The 22572-nt window shown below is 40.3% G+C and overlaps 1 protein-coding gene across 7 annotated transcripts in view; it reads left to right on the forward strand.

Annotated features, from left to right (window-relative positions):
- Window positions 1–22572, forward strand: part of ankar (ankyrin and armadillo repeat containing) — a 75001-nt gene that overhangs the window by 17281 nt on the left and 35148 nt on the right. For all 7 annotated transcript variants that reach the window (XM_062963617.1, XM_062963589.1, XM_062963583.1 and 4 more), the window contains 7 exons: window positions 1961–2124; window positions 4048–4163; window positions 8015–8192; window positions 8801–9020; window positions 11486–11515; window positions 13194–13229; window positions 16832–17033. In XM_062963617.1, the coding sequence (XP_062819687.1) occupies window positions 1961–2124; window positions 4048–4163; window positions 8015–8192; window positions 8801–9020; window positions 11486–11515; window positions 13194–13229; window positions 16832–17033 (946 nt within the window). The remainder of the gene's footprint in view (window positions 1–1960; window positions 2125–4047; window positions 4164–8014; window positions 8193–8800; window positions 9021–11485; window positions 11516–13193; window positions 13230–16831; window positions 17034–22572) is intronic.

Here is a 22572-nt window from a genome sequence, read left to right on the forward strand (position 1 = left end):
CTTTCTTCCTCTCCTGGTTTGGCAGAGACAGTCCTAGTTTATCTTCTGTAGTCCCATTTCCACCCCTAAAATGCTCTAGTTTCTCCTCCACTTCATCCTGTTGCTGTAAACCGACTTCACACTCTTTTGATCTAACTCTGATGTTGCTGAGCCACACGTGTCTCGTTGTTCATCTGTGAAACTGCAGAGGGCATGCAAAAGGGACAACCTGGTAGCTGGCTCTGTCAGCTCTTTGCTTTTCCTTTTGCAAAAATAGAGAAGAGTTGGGCAAAACCTTTGAGAGCTTTTGCTTGAAGACATCTAGAGTACTGTTTAAGAAACAAAGCCCAGCAACTTTGGCTCCACAAGCCTTTAGCCTCTCTCAACACAAGAAGACAAGAGACACACAGCCTAATCTGATAAGACAGTGGTTCTCAACCTGGGGTCCCCAGATGTTTTTGGCCTTCAACTCCCCGAAATCCTAACAGCTGGTAAACTGGCTGGGATGTCTAGGATTTGTAGGCCAAAAACATTTGGGGACTCCAGGTTGAAAACCACTGAGATGGTTCACTGAGTGGAGTTTGGTGAAAGTGTCTCTCTGCCCCAACAACACACACATAGACCTTTCACAAGCTGAAGTAAGATGGTTCACAGGCCTAAATTTATACAATTCTCATGACAACTGGTTAGAACTCTGAGACCCGCATAGGAGGGAGTACTACCTATGGTTTTGAGGAATCCTACAGAATAGCCTATTACATTTTAATATAAGTACAGTAGAGTCTCACTTATCCAACATAAACGGGCCGGCAGAACGTTGGATAAACAAATACCTTGGATAATAAGGCGGAAGTAAGGAAAAGCCTATTAAATATCAAATTAGGTTATGATTTTACAAATTAAGCACCAAAACATCATGTTATACAACAAATTTGACTAAAAAAAAGTAGTTCAATATAAAATAATGCTATGTAGTAATTACTGTATTTACGAATTTAGCACCAAAATATCACGATTTATTGAAAACATCAACTACAAAAATGTGTTGGATAATCCAGAATTTTGGATAAGCGAGTGTTGGATAAGTGAGACTCTATTGTATATGCAAAAACATATTCGGTAATTTTCCGACTTCTTTTTTTTATAATAGCGATTAATTTGGAACATGATTTTTTATGTTTGTTGAAAAAGATATGCATATCTTGATTCTGAGTTAATAATAATGGCTGGTGTTCAGTATTACAATTAGAAATTCATAAGGACTTGTAATTTCTCTGGATTCACTAATTCTATGTACAGTAGAATCTCGCTTATCCAACCTTCTGGATTATCCAACACAGTTTGCCTTTTAGTAGTCAGTGTTTTTGTAGTCAATGTTTTCAATACATTGCAATGTTTTGGTGCTAAATTTGTAAATACAGTAATTACTACATAATGTTACCATGTATTTAACTGCTTTTTCTGTCAATTTGTTGTAAAACATGATGTTTTGGTGCTTCATTTGACATTTAATAGACTTTTCCTTAATCCCTCTTTATTATTCAACATTTTCGCTTAACCAACATTCTGCCGGCCCGTTTATGTTGGATAAGTGAAACACTACTGTAGTTGCAAAGCAAACTACAGTCAGCATCAGTCAGTTCACGTTAAAAGCCAGTTGCTGGCTTGTATCTTCCAATTGTGGTGCAGGAAAAATAATCTTTCCTTTCCCCCTGCCTCCAGTAAGTAAGCTTGTGGCCAACAAAAGCAGGACCCCATTACAAGTCCTTGTCGCATCTTTGCTTGTTGGAGGGAGAGGGGTGAAAACATCAGCATTTTTGTGTCCATCCCCAACTGGCCAGCTTAATGGATCTTCTTTGCAAAATCCAACAGCTTTCACTTAAAGTGAAATTGGGGAGGTTCATGCCAGGACATAAGTAACCAGTTAACTCAGACAACAACACTAACCTTTTGCTCAAAATCTTGTTTGTCCTTGGTGCAGATGACAAAGTTAAAACTGAGCGTGAATTTCCTCCAATTTTGCTTGGACCAGATTTTAAGTGCCAGCATTTTATGTATCCCCAAAATCGTTATTTCCATCTCCATGGGGGCATTGAATTTGATATTGGTACTCCTTCAGTTGGAAATGTCTCCGAGGAGATTAAGGTACTTTGAAATAGTTTAGTCTGTAGCTTAAGAGTTTTCTTAAGTTCCGCTTTGCTACAGGGGCTGAAATAGCAGCAGTGGCTTCCAGCATCTCCTCTATCTCATCTATCATATCATGCCTTCCTTACACAGAAATGGTCAACATTTCTGACTTAGTCTAGATCAGTGATTCTCAACCGGTGGGTCCCCAGATGTTTTGGTCTTCAATTCCCAGACATCCTAACAGCTGGTAAACTGGCTGGGATTTCTGGGAGTTGTAGGCCAAAACATCTGGGGACCCACAGGTTGAGAACCACTGGTCTAGATTATGAGTTTGGATGATGAGTTTGGATCCTTCTTTACTAATAATGCCCTACATCCTATCTGGATTACCATCAAGCATTATATATGGAGCTCCTGTTGAAAATGTTTGGAAACTTTAACAAGTATTATAGAAGACACCTCCCTCTTTTTCAATGAGCCCAATTCAAAATGCTTATTTTGGGAGCCTGAAGTGTCTTGGCATGTCATATAGACTTGTCCCCATACCAACCCATCCACACTTCTTTTGGTCCTCTACTTGCGAGAAATGAGGCATCTAAATACTAGAGCTTTAATACTTTGGTTTTGAATATGTTTTGATGGTTTTTAACTAAATTTTTAATGCTATTTGTGTTTAATTCTCTTTTATAAATGAAGGAAATAAATAAAATAAATAAATTTACTGTTTGTATATTTGTATATTTTAAATCGGATACCAATGCTTTTGAGTCCCCTTTAGGGAGATAAAGCGGGTATGTATAAATAAATAAATAAATAATAAAGAGATGTCCTTTTCTTGCCGTGGTGCCTGAATTACACTATGTTAAAAAAATTGAAATATTTTCTGCTCCTGGTTTGAAAATGTTCATTCCTGTTTAATTATGCGGTCCTCACTTTAAAAGTAATTGTTCTATTTCAGAAACTTCATTTTTGTGGCTTCCATAAACTATGTTGAATTGGATGAGACTCGATGAGATAGTCATTGAAAAACTATAGCAAAATGTGCTGCGGGATGTCCAGCAAAAACAAAAATTTTGCAGTTTAATAAACTTTTCCCATGTTTTTATGATGGAACCAATTCGGAAATTACATTTATAACCCAGGAACAAAAATTGTGTTACATAGTGTTATGGAATGTCTTCCCCAAGGATCCTCATCTGGTGCCAATATTACTTTTTTTTATGTATCAGGAACCACAGACACTTTTTAAAAAGATATTTTACATAGTTCTAAATATGTTGCACTATTTAAACACAGTGGCTTTCATCTACTGATATTCCTCCTTAAAGACTCTTTTTAAAAAGCAACATGGATAGGAAGACACATTTTGTTGTTTCTCTTTCCATCTTCCAACTTTCCCCCAGCTCTCTTCCAAGGCTCCTTTCCACACAGCTGAATAAAATCCCACATCATCTGCTTTGAACTGGAATATATGGCAGTGTGGACTCAGGCAACCCAGTACAAAGCAGATATTGTGGGATTTTCTGCCTTGATATTCTGGGTTATATGGTTATGTGGAAGGGCCCCATGTTATCCTGAACAGTCTGCCAACCCTCAAGGGGAGATTAGAGTTGCATGTGGGAACTTCTATCAGCATAGGAATACAATTGGCTGCACTCATAGATGTAGACATAGATTATACATATAGATATATTTATTTAATTAATGTTATTAAAATCGTTATAACCTCCCTATATTCTAGGATCACAGATTGGCATCCAAGTTAAATGAATTAAATACTCAAGAACCATTTAAAACGTTACAGCAATACAATAATTTGATATAAAAGTATATTGAAAAAACTATATAGACTAAAATGACTAGTTCTTGGTTTTGATGCCGCTAACACAAATGTTTCATAAGCCCAGGTCTGCTTTGTTACTTTAGCATTTCTTGTTACAGGATGCCTATGATGAAATTTGTGAATGTGCAGCAAACCATCTGTCTCAGTTGCTTGACCCCGATGCACCCTATCGAGAGCATTACTCGATACCCATAATGGATTTTGGTGGCAAGAGGTAAAGACCACGAGGTTGCTTTCTATTCTATTCTAGGAATGGTTCACTAGAACTAATATAGATTATATACAATAACTTTGAATACTGTATATTGTTCAGATAGTTAAGAGAAAAGGCACAGTGAACCATGATTTTTTTTTTTCATGTCAGAAGCAAAACTGAGAAACTGCAAGTCGCTTCTGGTGTGAGAGAATTGGCCATCTGCAAGGATGTTGCCCAGGGGACTCCCAGATGTTTTGTTTTAACATCCTTGTGGGAGGCTTCTCTCATGTCTCCGCATGGAGTTGGAGCTGACAGAGAGAGCTCATCCATGCTCTCCCCAGGTTGGATTTGAACCAGCAACCTTCAGGTCAGCAACCCAGCCTTCAAATCAGCAGTCTGCCGGCACAAGAGTTTAACCCATTGCATCACCGGGGGTCCTAGGAACCTGGAATAATTAAATGCAGCATTTGTTGCTGAACAACTTCTCTGAGAGTTTTGGATTGGGCTACATTAGACATCCCTCATTCTGCTGCAGACTATAATCCTGCCAAAAACTTCTGCAACAACTGCTGTGGCTGTACTACAGTGTTCCCTCACTTATTGCTGGGGTTAGGTTCCAGGACCACCCACAATAAATAAAAATCTGCGAAGTAGGGACACTATATTTATTTTAATATTTATACATTATTTTAGTAGTTATATACTATTTTAAGTCTTTATCAACCGATTGTGTGTTGATAAATCACCTTCTTCTCCTCCCGTTGCCGCTTGGGCTCCTTTTCTCCCCCTTTTGCTTCTCCTTCCTCCCTTCCTTTGGCTGTAAATATTTTATGATTTATAATAGTCTTTTAAAGTTTATTGAAAAACCGAGATACAGCAAATCCACGAAAAGTAACCGTGAAGTAGTGAGGGAACACTGTAGACTTAGATCCCGTCTCCAAAATATCTCCTTATATACATATATACCAATAAGGTATTCCAACATAAAAACAATCCTGAAATCCAAAAACACTTCTAGTCCCAAGCAGGAGACTCCCAATACACACTCCCACACCTCTGAGCCCTGCAGACTAGTAGGACAGTAGGACAGAGTCATCTTATTTTAAGAAGAAACAGAGAATATTGTTGTGTATACTTGTGTGTACAGTATACCATGAGAATTTATGGCATCCTTTTATCAGTGGCTAGGGCAAATGGGGATAGTGGGGGTTACAGAAACACTTGAAAGACATATATGGCCCACAGGTTTCATTTTGTCTGCCCTGGGTACGAATATTGGGATGAAAACAACGGGTCTTAATTCTCATTTAGCCATGGAACTCACTGGGTGGCTTAAGGTCTGCAACAGGTGAAATTGCAGTGAGGACAAAATAGGGAGCCAAGAGTCCTCTCTACCATCTTGAGAAATTAATAAAGCATAATAGTATTCCATGAGTTAACTTAAATGAATTAGAAGAGGTATTGTGAGCCTCTATATTGATTGAGGTCTATCAGCCATATACTGGCTGATAGCTGATGCCTCCTGCACTCCATCCCAGAGTTTTTCTGTCCTAGACGGAGTGCAAAATTAGATTTGTTAAGTCTCTGGAAAACCACAATCTATGCCCTCAACAAGTTAAACATGAGCCAGCAATGTGATGCGGCTGCTAAGAAAGCCAACGGGATTTTGGCCTGCATCAGTAGGAGTATAGTGTCTAGATCCAGGGAAATCATGCTCCCCCTCTACTCTGCCTTGGTCAGACCACACCTGGAATACTGTGTCCAATTCTGGGCACCGCAGTTGAAGGGAGATGTTGACAAGCTGGAATGTGTCCAGAGGAGGGTGAATAAAATGATTAAGCCCTATGAGGAGTGGCTTAAAGAACTGGGCATGTTTAGCCTGCAGAAGAGAAGGCTGAGAGGAGACATGATAGCCATGTACAAATACGTGAGGGGAAGTCATAGGGAGGAGGGAGCAAGCTTGTTTTCTGCTGCCCTGCAGACTAGGACACGGAACAATGGCTTCAAACTACAGGAAAGGAGATTCCACCTGAACATCAGGAAGAACTTCCTCACTATGAGGGCTGTTCGGCAGTGGAACTCTCTCCCCCGGACTGTGGTGGAGGCTCCTTCTTTGGAGGCTTTTAAGCAGAGGCTGGATGGCCATCTGTCGGGGGTGCTTTGAATGCGAGTTCCTGCTTCTTGGCAGGGGGTTGGACTGGATGGCCCATGAGGTCTCTTCCAACTCTACTATTCTATGATTCTATATTTATTTTATATTTATTTAATTCCCACACTTGTACCCCGCTCTTCTCACCCCGAAGGGGACTCAGGGCGGTCTCATAACTGGCAGTAATTTGATGCCAAACATACAATTCCTAAAATAACAGATGCAATTTAAACTAAGTATTAAAACATCAGTTATTAAAACATCAATTAAAATCATGCAAGTTCAAATCATAGACCAATGCCAGTCCATTAGTCAATTGGGACCGGGCTGTGGCGCAGGCTGGAAAGCAAGCCAGCTGCAACAAATCAACAAATAACTCTGACCAAGAGGTCATGAGTTCGAGGCCTGCGTCTTGTTTCTGTCTCTGTTCTGTGTCATGGCATTGAATGTTTGCCTTTATGTGTGCAATGTGATCTGCCCTGAGTCCCCTTCGGGGTGAGAAGGGCGGAATATAAATGCTGTAAATAAATAAATAAATAAATTATATTAAATTATTCTCATTATTACATTGCTACAATTGCTGCTCGAATGCTTGATCCCACAGCCATGCCTTAAGTTTTTTTCTGAAAGACAGGATGGAAGGGGCTGCTCTGATTTCATTGGGGAGGGAGTTCCACAGGCGAGGAGCCACCACACTTGCAAGGGTGGTGGGACCGAGAGCAGGGCCTCCCCGGACAATCATAATCTCCAAAGTGGATAATAGAAGGAGATAAGTTCAGACAGGTAAGCTGGGCCAGAACCATTTAGGGCTTTATAGGCTAAAGCCAGCACTTTGAATTGTACTTGGTATCAGACTGGCAGCCAGTGGAGCTGACGTAACAGGGGAGTTGTGTGCTCCCTGTAAGCTGCTCAGGTGAGCAATCTGGCTGCCGTCCACTTGACTATTTGAAGCTTCCAAACAGTCTTCAAAGGCAACCCCACGTAGAGCGCATTACACTAATCTATTTGGGATGTTACCTACAGTTGGGTTCCCTCAAAACTCTTCTACAATCCTCTCTATCATTCTATCTACTGAGTTTGAGATGCAATTTTCACTCTAAAGCTACACCCAAACAGCCCAAAAGTAATGAAAAATGTCCTTCCATATATCACAGAACCTTCCTCCCCAAGTAACTCTGCATTCAGCTACCAGAAGTGGCGTTAGACCATTTCCTACTTCCCCATTTGACTGAAATATTGCAGAATATAATGGCATTTGGGATAGGATAGATAGATGTATCTAGCAGATTTAAAGAGAGTAAAAATTGGATCCTACCCTCCCCTGTATTTGTTCATTCTTGGTTCTGTTGGTAATAAATTCCACAGGCTTGATGTATATGTATTATGAAGTACAGACTATGGCTCCATTTACACTATCCATTTAATACAATTTCAAACCTGTACTGAGGAAAGTGTGGTTTTGTTGTACAGATGATTACATAGGAAATCCCGGAATCAGCTTGTGGCCTGGATAGTTACTATACAAACCACAAAGTGCTCGTGCACATTAAGGGCTTTCTTTGGTGCATTTTATAGGAATTTGTTGTCTGACCACCAGAGCTGTGGTTAGCTTCAAACTGCATTAAAAACCCAGTGTAGATGGACCTTATGACACAGTATTTCAAAATATTCTGACTTGAGTTCTGTGTATGTTTTCCCCTTCCCCTTCTGCATGTTCCAGCTATTACGTAATCGGCATTGAACTTGAACCTTTTTATCTGCTTTTTAAGAGCCAGTGGTGGGGTGCCATAAATGAAGTAATAAGCATGCTTAAACCCAAAAGGCTACCATTAATTGATACTCAAGCAATGGAATTATTTAAGCGAAGATTTGGTTACAAAAAAGCAATTAAGTGTAAGGTATGTGTTCAGTTTGGGATGGAAAGCTTAGCATGATTGTTAAGTACATTTATATTCTTATTGCTGTGACGGCTAATTCAGAGCAAATGTGTTCATCTGAAACTCAATGTTATATTCCAGGTGCCTCCTTTTTAAAAAAAATCAACTGGATCTATTTTTTGCTTTGCTTAGCCTTGAACATTTGTTAGCTGGTTCAATAATGCATGTTTACCACTTTATTTCTGTAATATTTATTTTTGTAATATCTGCATCAGAACTGTAGCTGATTATTTGAAAGAAGTGACAGTTTGAGGAGCCTTGCATTGGGAATAATGCTTGGTGATTAAATGCGCAAGAGGATAGAGCTTCTGTGACCCTAACCCTTAACTAGCAGGGAGAGTTGGAACACTCCTAGTTTGCCTCCTGGAATTATTAAGATTACAGGAGTCTCCTCCTCTTTTATATCTTGGCTTTAAATTTGAATTTTATTTTGTCAATGACAAAATAAAATTAAACACAGTTTCTTCCGATAAGTGTAAATAATGGAACTGAAATTTTATATGCTGCTGCTGCTGTTGTTGTTGTTGTTGTTTTCCTCCCAATGTCTCTTGCACATGGTATGGTTTTAGAGTCTGTCGTATGGCATGAAAGCTGCCGCGGAAAGAGGACTGGCTGCCGTCTTCCTTACCTTTTGTCGCAAGACCTCCATCTCTAGTCTTACTACAACAGATGAACATGGTTATTCACTGATCCACCATGCTGCTATCTACAACTGGGTGGCAATTATATGTCAGGTGGTTAAATCGTCCCTAGCTATGAATCAGAGGCGAAGCATACCAATCAGCCAAGGTAAGACATACTATCTTCTGAACAGGGCCAACCCTAACACAATGCTGAGTGTGTCAGTTGTTTCAGGCAATATATCCTGAGATGTGAGGAGAGGACAAAAGCTCTTGCCTTACACTAGACCAGTGGTTCCCAACCTTTTTTTGACCAGGGACCACTTTGACCAGAGACCACTCTCCAACATTAAAAGGTTTACGAATCAGTTGTTGGTGAATATTAGATTCAGTTTGGTTATTTATTTTATTTATATATTTACAGTATTTATATTCCTCCCTTCTCTCCCCGAAGGGGGCTCAGGGAGAATTACAATGCACATATACATGGCAAACATTCAATGCCATTATCAGACATACCACATATACAGACAAACAATAGAGGCTATTTAACATTTTTCCAGCTTCTGGCTTCATGAGGGTATGCATTAGGGTATTTGGGGGTATGAGGGTATGCATGAGGATATATTCTTCCTCCCTTCCCCTGAACAGAGCCATTCCTTATGGCGTCTTCATTTTTAGGTCTGTTCCTGGGTTATCTGGGGTGCTGATTCAGAAAATTGCATTGGATAGATCACATCAGCTCTAGTTTCCGATACAGAACATTTGCCATCCTTTCTGCTCGCCCACAGAAACCCATATTTAATAATCTAGAGCTGAAGTGGTCTATTCAATGCAATTTTCTGAATCAGCACCCCAAATAACCCCAGGAACAGGCCTAAAAACGAAGACACCGAGGCTTCCAGGCACCACATGGGGGAAGGAGGAAGAGGAGAAGCAGCAGTCAGGAGGCTTGTTGTCACACCCCATTGCTTCAGCACTACAAAAGGGTTTCGCGAGACCAGTTGCTCTTGTTGCAATGGTGTAGTAATGGTGAGACCATGGACTATATTTTAGTTCCTGGGGACCACTGGTGGTCCATAGACCACAGGTTGAGAACCACTGCACTAGAGCCTTGCTGCCATGTCTAAGGAAAGATTCTATAACACTATGTAACAAAATTTAAAACATTTTCTGTTCCTGGTTTGAAAGTGTTATTTCCTGTTTAATTGTGCAGTATATATTTTGAAAGTTGTTGTTATACTCCAGAAACTTCATTTCTGTGCCTGCCACGAACTGCAAGATGTCCCGCAAAAACAAAGTTTTAATAAACTTTTTCCATTTTTTAATGAAAGAACCAATTAGGAAATGACATTTATAACCCAGGAATAAAAATCATGTTATATAGGGTAATACTGCCAGTGATGAAGGAGGATTCAATCACCAATCTAATTGAGCTTAGATGGAATCTCAAGTGAGCTATCCAAGGTGCTGAACCCCTTCCCTCTTATAGTTTCCTTATCGTGAATAGCTCCTTTAAAAGTGGAGACTCTACCTCGTTCTTTGCCTCAGGAAAAAATCTTTTGCATTGGCAGCCGAAACCTGCAGCAGAGAATTTATGAGGCTTGCATATTTTTGTAATTCTTCTCGCTTTTGAAAACAGAGGGACTCTAAAACTCTGATTGAAGAAACTATAGCAGGAGAAAACGCCTCTGCTGTGGCATTTCTTCCTTTTCTTGATTCTCAAATGACTTTAAGCATGCCTGAAGTGGGTAATTTCCTTCCTTTTCTATCAGAGTATTTGAGATACTGCATTGTTCTTTCTAAAACTTTCTCAGTTAGTAGGTACCTCCTCAGTAGGGACCCTTTCATTGCTTCTGGGTTTCCCGAAAAGAAGAAATAGGGCTGAATGCCAGCTGCATGCCATGAGCTCTCTCACAAAATATCCTCACAACCTCTTCCAGTGATTTCCTATATTATTAATGTTGTTGTTGTTGTTCAGATCTAGTTTGACATCAACATGATGTACAACAAATTAAAAAACACATCAATAAAAATCCACAAGATACAAATGTTAAAATGAGATTTAATTATCAAAAAATGAAAACTGGATCAAAACATATGCCATTAAAACACACACATGCCCCATATTCTAGGAAGCAGCAACCTTTCATTAAAAGCCACTCCTAGCTGATTTGAAACAGTATTTTTCCACAAAAAACTCAGAAACATGTGTACTTTTGAACATAATAATATCCCAAGATGAATGTGAATACTGCAGAAATATTATTTTCTCTGCGGTGGAAAGATAACTGGGGAAATTATTCATTCTCACTTGTAAATAGTCAAATATTAACATCCCCAAATTGATCACATATGAGGCTTCAAATGCTTGGGTGGAATTTGAATGAAGCAAGCAGAATGTCTACATGCAATAACGCAGAGCATTCTCAAGCGAGATTGTAATTCTTATTGTTCTTTTGTTTCCAATAAATGTGTATGATTTATAAATACGTTGCCTAAATTGAAGTGTTTTCTTGTTGCGGTTATCATTTGGGCAAATAAGCTAATGTGTACTAAAAAAAAAAGAGAGAGAGAGAGAGAGAAAGAAGAAGTAGTAACCAAAAACGTAACTACTGGTATATTTTGTTTTAGGAAAACATGCCCAGAAACCTGATGCAAAAGGTAAGTCATAAATCATTTGTTAACCTCTAAAGTATTTATAATACATTGCATATAATAAAATTGAACTAGTTTTAAGAATCGCTAGAGTTGAAATTTTAAAGGCATTGCCCACAAATTTCCTACAAATGTAGATAAAGTCACTCACTTAGTATACGTTGATCAGATGGGAACTGTTGCCTTGCTTTCCATGGTTGCAAAATGCAAGCCCATTATGTGACCAAAAATAAATAAATCACAAGTCATTAAGCATATTTATTCCCCAAAGAGAATATTAATAATATACTTTATTTATATTCTGCTCTATCTCCCCGAGTGGACTCAGCGTATATTACAGAACACATATAGCAAACATTCAGTGCCATTATACAGCTAACAAGGACAGACAATACATAGTCAGAAATAAAGGCTTTTCCCATCTTTTCCCATTTCCGGCATCTAGAGGCTGTGCTCGACTCCGGTCATAGGGGGGTGCTGTTGCTCAATCTTCCATCCCAAAGAGCTTTGTCACCCTTAGATGTCCTCCAGGCCGAATTGCCTTATAGAAGTCTTTTATAACCTCCCTGCTTTTAAAAAGGTGGTACCCACATTTCTGATTTTTGATCTGCTAGATGGGCAGGGGCTGATGGTGGGTGCTCACCCTGACCTGGACTTGAACTGCTGATTTTCTGCAGCACAGTAGTTTAGCCTGCTGAGCTAAGTCCGGCGGTCAGTGAGCAAAATACTTGTAAAGAGATAGTGATCGTTTTTGTGTGGAAAAAAAAAAACCCTGGAAATTCTCTTGGTTAAGAATACTATCTGGTTACAGTACTATTGGGCAGAAACTGAAATCTGTCCTGTGAAAGTAGGCGTTGAACTGTCGAAGTCCTGAAACTGTTAGAAAGGAAAGCATCTCACAAGTGACCTGATTCACAAAATCAGAAGATGGTATAGAAAACTTTATTTAAACTTATAGATTACTGTATATTGACTCAAGATATATTAAGCTCACTTATTACTAGGGATGAGTAAAAGGTAAAGGTAAAGATTTCCTCTTGACATTAAATCTAGTCGTGCCCGACTCTGGGGATTGGTGCTCATTTCCATTTTTAAGCCGAAAAGCCGGTGTTGTCCATAGACACCTCCTAGGTTATGTGGCGGGCATGACTACATGGAGGGCCATTACCTTCCCTCCGAAGGGGTACCTATTGATCTACTCTCATTTGCATGTGTTTGACCTGCTAGGTTGGTAGAAGCTGGAGCTTATGACAGGAACTCATCCTGCTCTGTGGATTCAAACTGTCAACCTTTTGGTCAGCAAGTTCAGCAGCTCAGCAGTTTAACCCACTGCGCCACCGCGGCCCCTTACTAAGGGTTATCCTATCTATATACTACAGCTTCCTCAGGAATTCCAAAGGAGTATAATAACAAAATTTCTTTGACAGCTAAGACATATAGTTGAGCTAAACACCTACTTCCCTTTCCAAAGCCTCTTTGCAACCATAGCGATAAGCACATTCCTAGTCCCTAGGTAATAAGAAAATTGCACAGTTTAGGCTAAATAGCAAGTATGTATGTGTGCCCCACAATATGATTATAATTCTAGTAAAAATTATGCATCTTTTTAATAATATGTGTCACACTTATAAAAAAAAATCTCATGTTATATATTTGGCCTGTAAATGAATCTGTTTAATTTTAGGAATCATTAGAAGAGATACCACCCACGAAGAAACTGGTAAGTTTTAAATAAAATCAGCATTGCCTTCAATAAACAGCAACAATTACATTATTGGGATTGCAGTTTGTGTGTTTGTGTGTTTAGTGAAGATATCTGCAGACACATAAACATATGCTTCATCTGTATCTGTGGAAAGTCAAGACATTCAAGATGTGTGGGTGTTTGTATTGTAACTGTGAAAATGTAATAATATATTTGGAACATGACTTTGAAGGGATATCAGTCCAGTCCAGATAAAGCTACTCATGACTATTAATTAAGGCTGGGGATCAATGAAAAAATGTTTCCAAACTCATTACAAAATTAGAGCATTTCTTTTTAAAAGTGTTTCTAAAGTATAGGTAAAGGTTTTCCCCTGACGTTAAGTCCAGCCGTGACCGACTCTGGGGGTTGGTGCTCATCTCCATTTCTTAGTCGAAGAGCCGGCGTTGTCCGTAGACACCTCCAAGATCATGTGGCCGGCATGACTGCATTGAGCGCCATTACCTTCCCGCCAGAGCAGTACCTATTGATCTACTCACATTGGCATGTTTTCGAACTGCTAGGTTGGCAGGAGCTAGGGCTAACAGTGGGCGCTCATTCCGCTCCCGGGATTTGAACCTGGCACCTTTTAGTCCACAAGTTCAGCAGCTCAGCGCTTTAATACACTGTGCCACCAGTGAAAATTTCATTACTATAATAAAAATAATAAAATGTTGTTACTCTTTGTTACAGTAATTGCGCAAGTGGGGAAACTTCAGGAGCTCCTTTCTCCCTCATTTTTACTGCTATTGGGATGAAACTTGATAAAATAATAGAACATATTCATCACTGGGGAATTTTTGAAGATTTTATAAGCAATATTTTAAAACGAAAACTACAAAAGCTACCTCCTTGAATTTTCTATACAGGGACACAAGATAACAGGGGACATTCTCCCCAACTTTCAGAAATATTCATACATCTACTGATTTTAGGGATTTTTTCAAGTTTTGACAAAAACTTATTTTAAAAAAGCCACAATAGCTATCTCATTGACTGTCTCTCATATTAACCAATAAAACTTCCATTTAGGGATTTTTTTCCCAGCCAAGCACAGAGATTTACTTACTAGAAGTATCAGTCAGTCCCCCTCTTTGCAGATTCAACAATTTATTGGAACTCTGGCTGGCTGCTGCGACAGAGGAACAAATCTCTCCCCTCTCCTGATTGGGGCTTTCTGATGCTGAGAAGAAATCTGGGACATATAGTTTAGGGCAAAGCCTTTTGAATTCTCTGCCATAGGGCTCCTTGCCTTCCCAAACTACATTTCCCAGAGTCCTGTGCTTTCTTAGACCCTTTCCCAGTGTACATTGCTTTCTCCCTGCTGCTTCCCTTTACTAATGGCAAGAGACCATTAACTTAAAGAGGAAAGGCAGCCTTTTTGGCTTGGCTTTGCTTGCTTACGCTGAAAATGAAACTGACTTTGGGAGCTTCCAAGGTTTACAAAATGCAAATGAAAAAGTATTGGGTAAGTTTCGATTCTTAAGTTTTTGGTGCGGGCCAAGTCCGTGCATCTGATATTGCCTCATAGGTACAAATTTAATGAACCTGATACAACTTGCAACAACTAACGAAAAATAGCACATCCCTACTATTAATCCCTGTTCAAAGTAATTTGTTCCGACTGTTCTACCTGTTTATAAAGAAGGTCTATAACTGGTGTCTATCCACTGGTGTCACATTTGATTGCCATCTCTACTTACTCAGCTAGAAATTTATAGCTGAGCTAATCCAAAATCATAGTACGTGAAATCAATGATAAAGAAATGTGGAAAAAACATTAATTCTTATGAATGGAGCCTACCATTCAAGTTCTGAAATATGCAGAATTAATGCCCTTGATCTTTGGAGGGGGCCATAGCAGGAAAAAGTGCAATTGGACATATCCTTCTGCAACAAAATTAATACAACATGGCCTAGGAGAGGAAGAGGAGAAAGAGGAAGTGTTTTTATGCCTCAGTTTGACTCCAACCAATGGCAAACCTGTCACAGGGTCCAAACACTGGCTTTAAGAATAATTGAAACTTATATATGTCATAGGTAGGATTACATATCTATGCACAGATCCACATTTTTAATGTTCTTCTCCAAGAACAGTTTTCCTCCTCATTTTCTTCTTTCATGCAAATACAGTAGAGTCTCGCTTATCCAACGTAAATGGGCCGGCACAACGTTGGATGAGCGAATATGTTGGATAATAAGGAGAGATTAAGGAAAAGCCTATTAAACATCAAATTAGGTTATGATCTTACAAATTAAGCACCAAAACATCAGGTTATACAACACATTTGACAGAAAAAGTAGTTCAATAGGCAGTAATGCTATGTAGTAATTACTGTATTTACGAATTTAGCACCAAAATATAATGATATATTGAAAACATTGACTACAAAAATGTGTTGGATAATCCAGAACGCTGGATAAGCGAGTGTTGGATAAGTGAGACTCTACTGTAATAGAAAACATTGAGCATGATCGAATCCAAAGTCCAATACAAACCTATATGTATTGGGTGGATGGATATATATATATATTGTAGGTTCTGTGGGAAAGATTCCCGAAGATGGGTTGTTTTGTTTCTAAATAACATCGTTATTAAGGGCTACCTATCAATGTTTTTAATGTTGTAAAAAGTGCTTTGTACATGTCTTCTGCACTCGTTTAAAACAAACATTTTGCTTTGTTTGAATGATTAAAGTATGAGTCTTTTGCCAGTTTCACGGCTGCATGCACAAATTAAACATGTCATATTTTACAGATGTTTTTCCTTTTAAAGATATTGTATTATTTTAACCTATATTTCTTTTGGGCCCCTTCTACACTGCCAAATAAAATCCAGATTATCTGATTTAACTGGATTATGTGGCAGTCTAGATTTAGGCCTCTTCTACACTGCCATATATTCCAGATTATCAAATCAGATAATCCACATTATCTGGATTATATGAGCCTCCACTGCCATATAACCCAGTTCAAAGTGGATAATCAGGATTATATATGGCAGTGTGGAAGGGGCCTCATATAATCCAGTTCAAAGAAGATAATGTGCATTATCGACTTTGATAATCTGGATTGTATGGCAGTGTAGAAGGGGCCGAAATGATTTATTATCTGCCCACTACCCTGAAAACCCACAATAAATGGTGGGATATAGAATGAGTGAATAATAAAAGCTAGGGAGTGTTTCAGAATTTGGCTTTACCAAGACATCCACATGCTATATCTCCAAAGTCAAATAACACAATAATGAAATGTACACTTTGGAAGAAGAAAAGTCATATCCATGTATGTCTTCTATGAAAAGAAGACATGATTGATATAAGAGAACATTCTTTAAATGACTGGAAATGCTTGCTATATTGTGCAAATTTAGACCCCTTCTAAACTGCCATATAAAATCCATATTATATGTTTTGAACTGGGTTATATGGCAGTGTAGATATAATCCAGTTCAAGGCAGATAATTACCTGTATTACCTGCTTTGATAATCTGGATTATATGGCAGTATAGAAGGGACCTTTAATACACCAGGACCACACAGCTAATTCTATTGCATCTTCTGACTTACTAACAACAGGTCCTACTGCTTTGCATCTGGCAGCTCAGTGTAGTTCCCTTGAAGCACTTCATTTCCTCCTGGCCTTAAAAGCAGACTACCGCATACCTGACCACCGGGGATGGCTGCCTATACATTATGCTGCATTCTATGACAATGTTGCCTGCATCACAGTTCTCTACCGAAAAAACCCAGACATGATTGAGGCTGAAACACGAGCAGAGTGAGTACACATAAAACAAGAAGCTATATCACATTAGGGGCAAGGCTAACTTAGTCATAGTTTGACTGACCCTTGGATTCTTTTCACTCGTGTAATATAGAAAAGGATCCATGTATTGAACTAATGCAAGGATGAGGACATGAGTAGAAGGTTTAGGTGTATTCCAGGATTTTTAACCACACCTGCATCTACCCTGGAGGATGTGGGGCAAGGCTCCCTATCTACTACATTAAATACATACCTTACAGGCTGCTCAGCCTCTCACTGACTAGATTATTTCTGAGTAAGTATGCATGCAAGCTAAAGAATGCTCAAACATTCGTAAAGTGGGACTTATTTCACATGCCAGTAAGGTAATGCTCAAGATCCTGCAAGGCAGACTCCAGCAATACATGGAGCGAGAGTTGCCAGATGTCCAAGCTGGGTTTAGAAAAGGCAGAGGAACGAGAGACCAAATTACCAATACCCGCTGGATAATGAAGGAAGGCAGGGAGTTTAAGAAAAACGTTTATTTCTGTTTTATCGACTATCCTAAAGCCTTTGACTGTGTGGATCATAATAAACTATGGCATGTTCTTGGTGGTATGGGGATACCAAGTCACCTTGCCTGTCTCCTGAGGAATCTGTATTATTAACAAGTAGCAACAGTAGGAACAGACCACAGAACAACAGACTGGTTCAAGATTGGGAAAGGAGTACGGCAGGGTTTTATACTCCCACCATACATATTCAACTTGTATGCAGAAAACATCATGCAACATGCGGGGCTTGAAGAATCCAAGACTGGAGTTAAAATTGCTAGAAGAAACATTAACAACCTTAGATATGCAGATGATACCACTCTGATGGTTGAAAGTGACGAGTAGCTGAGGAGCCTTATCACTAAGGTGAAAGAAGAAAATGAAAAACCTGGGTTGGAGCTAAACATCAAGAAAACCAAGATGATGGCAACCAGACTGATGGATAACTGGCAAATAGAGGGAGAAAAAGTGGAGGCAGTGACAGACTTTGTATTTCTAGACGCAAAGTTGACTGCAGACGCAGACTGCAGCCAGGAAATTAGGCGACATTTACTTCTTGGAAGGAGAGCAATGACCAACCGGATAAAATAGTGAAGAGTAGAGACATCACACTGGCAACAAAGGTCCACATAGTTAAAACAATGGTACTCCCCATAGTAAACAATGGATGCAAAAGTTGGATCATAAGGAAAGCTGAGTGAAGGAAGATAGACGCTTTTGAACTGTGGTGTTGAAGGAAAATTCTGAGAGTGCCTTGGACCACAAGAAGATCCAACCAGTCCATCCTCCAGGAAATAATGCCCAACTCCTCACTGGAGGGAAGGATATCACAGGCAGAGATGAAGTATTTTGGCCTCATAATGAGAAGACAAGAAAGCTTGGAAAAGATAATGATGCTGGGAAAAATGGAAGGAAAAAGGAAGAGAGGCCGACCAAGGGCAATGTGGATGGATGGTATCTTTGAAGTGACTGGCTTGACCTTGAAGGAGCTGGGGTGGCCACGGCCGATAGGGAGCTCTGGCGTGGGCTGGTCCATGAGGTCATGAAGAGTCAGAAGTGACTGAACTAATAACAACAACAACAATGAATACCACCATCTGGATTAATACCACTCTGCACAGCTAGAAGAAATTTAAACCTCACAACCTTTCCCCTCTATATCCAGTCTCATGCAGAAATGGGGAAAAACATTAAAATCACTGGGTTGCTATGAGTCTTCTGGGCTGTATGGCCATGTTCCAGAAGCATTCTCCTAACGTATTACCCACATCTATGGCAGGCATCCTCAGAGGTTGTGAAGTCTGTTGGAAACTTAAAAAAAAAAGGGGGGGGGGGGTTATATAACTGTGGAAGGTCTAGGATGGGAGAAAGTAAAATTAATGATGAAGAAACAAGTAGGGGGAGATCTGATGTTATTTCATTATTTTATATAGAGCCCCCGGTGGCGCAATGGGTTAAACCCTTGTGCCGGCCAGACTGCAGACTTGAAGGTTGGGTTGCTGACCTGAAGGTTCCCGGTTTGAATCCGGGGCGAGTGTGAATGAGCTCCCTGTGTCAGCTCCAGCTCCTCATGCGGGGACATGAGAAAAGCCTCCCACAAGGATGGCAAAAACATCAGAGCATCTGGGCTTCCACTGGGCAACGTCCTTGCAGATGGCCAATTCTCTCACACCAGAAGCGACTTGCAGTATCTCTAGTTTCTCCTGACATGAAAAAAATTTTTTTATATACAGTAGTCTCACTTATCCAAGGTTCTGGATTATCCAAGCCATTTTTGTTGTCAATGTTTTCAATATATCATGATATTTTGGTGCTAAATTCATAAATACAGTAATTACAACATAACATTACTGCATATTGAACTACTTTTTCTGTCAAAATTTGTTGTATAACATGATGTTTTGGTGCTTAATTTGTAAAATCACAACCTAATTTGATGTTTAATAGGCTTTTTTAAATCCCTCCTTATTATCCAAGGTATTCGCTTATCCAAGGTTCTGCTGGCCCGTTTAGCTTGGATAAGTGAGACTCTACTGTAATTTAATTTAAGCACTACTAATGTAATGTAACATGCAGTGTAGACTTGCTTCAAGACACCTAAAAAAGTACAGCAATCACTAGGCCAGGATCGCTCACCAAGAGATGCAACAAAAGCAAAACATTCCCATCACATGCACCAGCTGTGGCATGTTCCGCTTTTTCACACAAAAACTAGACAACTACATCTGCTCCAAATGCAAACAGATGACTCTGATGGAGCAGAGGATCCAACAGCTCGAGCACCGTATTAAGACCCTTAAGGACATTCAGGCACTCGAGCTCTTCTTGGACACTGCACAACACGCTGCTGTAGATCAGCAGCCTGCATCACACCAACACCACCAAGACCATGATCAGGAACCTTATGGGGAGATCAACTCAAAGGTAGACAACCCTCAGGCTTGGAAGGAGGTCACCCATAGAAGGAGACGCAGGACCAGGCAGCCTCCACAGAACTCCTCTGCTCAGCTGCATTTACACAACAGATTTGAAATTCTTACATCATTAACATACAATCAGGAAACACATCTTGTGGAGGACCACAGTTTCTTAGATACCACTCAGTGGACCATCCTGGATCAATGCGCAGGGGATAGCCCTGACAGGGACAGTGCATCACCACAGTCACACTTATGTAATCATGCAAATGCTCCATCCCCAATCATAGACCAGGAGCAACAGGAACATCCTTGGGAGAGTAATGGGCTCTCGGATGTATCTCAATGGATTGTCATTGATGAATGCACTGGGGATGTTGAGGAGGAGGACAACACTTTACACCTACATGATTCACTTCAACAGGAACACTCTTCAGGGGACATACACACTGTCTTGCACAAAAGGGACCCTGTCAATCCTCAAAGGAAACAGGTCTTGGTAGTAGGTGACTCCCTCCTTAGAGGAACGGAAGCCATCATTTCCAGACCGGATGGGATGGCTCGAGAAACATGCTGCCTCCCGGGGGCAAAAATACACCATATCACTCAGAGGCTCAGCAGGCTCCTAAAGCCCCATCACCCTCCCCACCTTATGTTGATTCATGTAGGTACCAATGACACCGCTAGGCATACTTTTCAAAAGATCACAAATGATTTTCGAGCTCTGGGAACAAAGCTAAAACTGTATAATGTACATGTGATCTTTTCATCCCTCCTCCCCGTTGTAGGACATGGCTCTACAAGGGCCGGAAAAATAGTACAGGTCAATAACTGGCTCAGAAAATGGTGTCAAGAGGAGCATTTTGGCTTCCTTGACCATGGTCTACTCTTCCAAGAGGATGGACTACTGGCAAGCGATGGGGTGCATCTCACACAAGTAGGAAAACATCTTTTTGCACACAGACTCACAAACCTCATCAGGCGCACTTTAAACTAAATCCACTGGGGGAGGGGAACAACAGCCTGGCGAACACTATATTACCCACGACCACAGGGAACCGCCGTAAGGCTAAACGGAGGGCTGCACAAACACAGCAAGGACCAAGTACAGAGAGCACAATAATCCCAAATAAACAGTTCGAGGGGAGGTCACAGGGGCTTACATGTCTTTACACTAATGCTCAGAGCATGGGAAATAAGCAAGACGAACTCCAACTCCTAGCACAGCACCACACATACGATGTCATAGGCATCACTGAAACCTGGTGGGATGACTCCCATCACTGGAATTTAACCATTGAGGGCTATAACCTCTTTCACAGAAATAGAACAAAGGGGAGAGGAGGGGGAGTAGCTTTATATGTCAAAAACAGTTACGTTGCAGAAGAAATGCAAGACTGTAATCCGGGAAACCAGCTTGAAAGCATCTGGATAAGAATCAAGGGAACCGGGACTCAAAAAGATCTTGTCGTGGGTGTCTACTACAGACCTCCGAGTCAGGATGAAGGACTTGATGAAGCCTTCTGTCAACAGCTGACCAAACAGGCACAAAGAAGAGATATAGTAGTCATGGGCGATTTCAATTATCCCGATATCTGCTGGAAAACAAACTCAGCCAAGAGTACAAAGTCCAACAAATTCCTCACTTGCCTTGCAGATAATTTTATGGTCCAGAAGGTAGAAGAGGCAACAAGGGGATCAGCAACTCTTGATCTAATCTTAACAAATGTGGAAGACCTGATCAATACAGTTGAAGTGGTTGGATCCTTAGGGGCAAGTGACCATGTGCTCCTGCAGTTTGCAATACAAAGGAATGCTGAAACTAAGACAAGTCAAACACGCATTCTGGACTTTAAGAGAGCTGACTTCCAAAAAATGAAGGAATTACTGAGCGGCATTCCATGGACGCCGATATTAAAAAACAAGGGAGTTAAGGATGGATGGGAGTTTTTCAAAAGTGAAATACTCAAGGCGCAAATGCAAACAGTGCCAACAAAGAAGAAAAATAAGACAAGTGCAAAGAAGCCAGAATGGATGTCCAAAGAACTTCTAACTGAGCTAAAGCTCAAAAGTGACATGCACAAGAAGTGGAAAAGGGGAGAAATCACCAAAGAAGAATTCAAACGTATAGCCAACTCCTGTAGGGAAAAGGTTCGCAAGGCTAAAGCGCAAAATGAGCTCAGGCTTGCCAGGGACATAAAAAACAACAAAAAAGGTTTTTTTGCTTATGTTGGTAGAAAAAGGAAGAAAAAGGAGGCGATAGGGCCACTGCAAGGAGTAGATGGGGTGATGGTGACAGGGGATAGGGAAAAGGCAGAACTGCTTAATGCCTTCTTTGCCTCGGTCTTCTCACAAAAAGAAAGCCATCTTCAACCTCAGCAACATGGAATGGACGAAGGATTGGGGGAAATCCAACCCCAAATAGGGAAACAAGTTGTCCAGGAACACCTGGCCACTCTAAACGAATTCAAGTCCCCAGGGCCAGATCAGCTACATCCAAGAGTATTGAAGGAACTAGCGGAAGTTATTTCAGAACCACTGGCAATCATCTTCGAGAGTTCTTGGAGAACAGGAGAAGTCCCAGCAGATTGGAGGAGGGCG

The sequence above is a fragment of the Anolis carolinensis genome, chromosome 1, assembly GCF_035594765.1.
Source record: "Anolis carolinensis isolate JA03-04 chromosome 1, rAnoCar3.1.pri, whole genome shotgun sequence".
Lineage (NCBI taxonomy): Eukaryota > Metazoa > Chordata > Lepidosauria > Squamata > Dactyloidae > Anolis > Anolis carolinensis.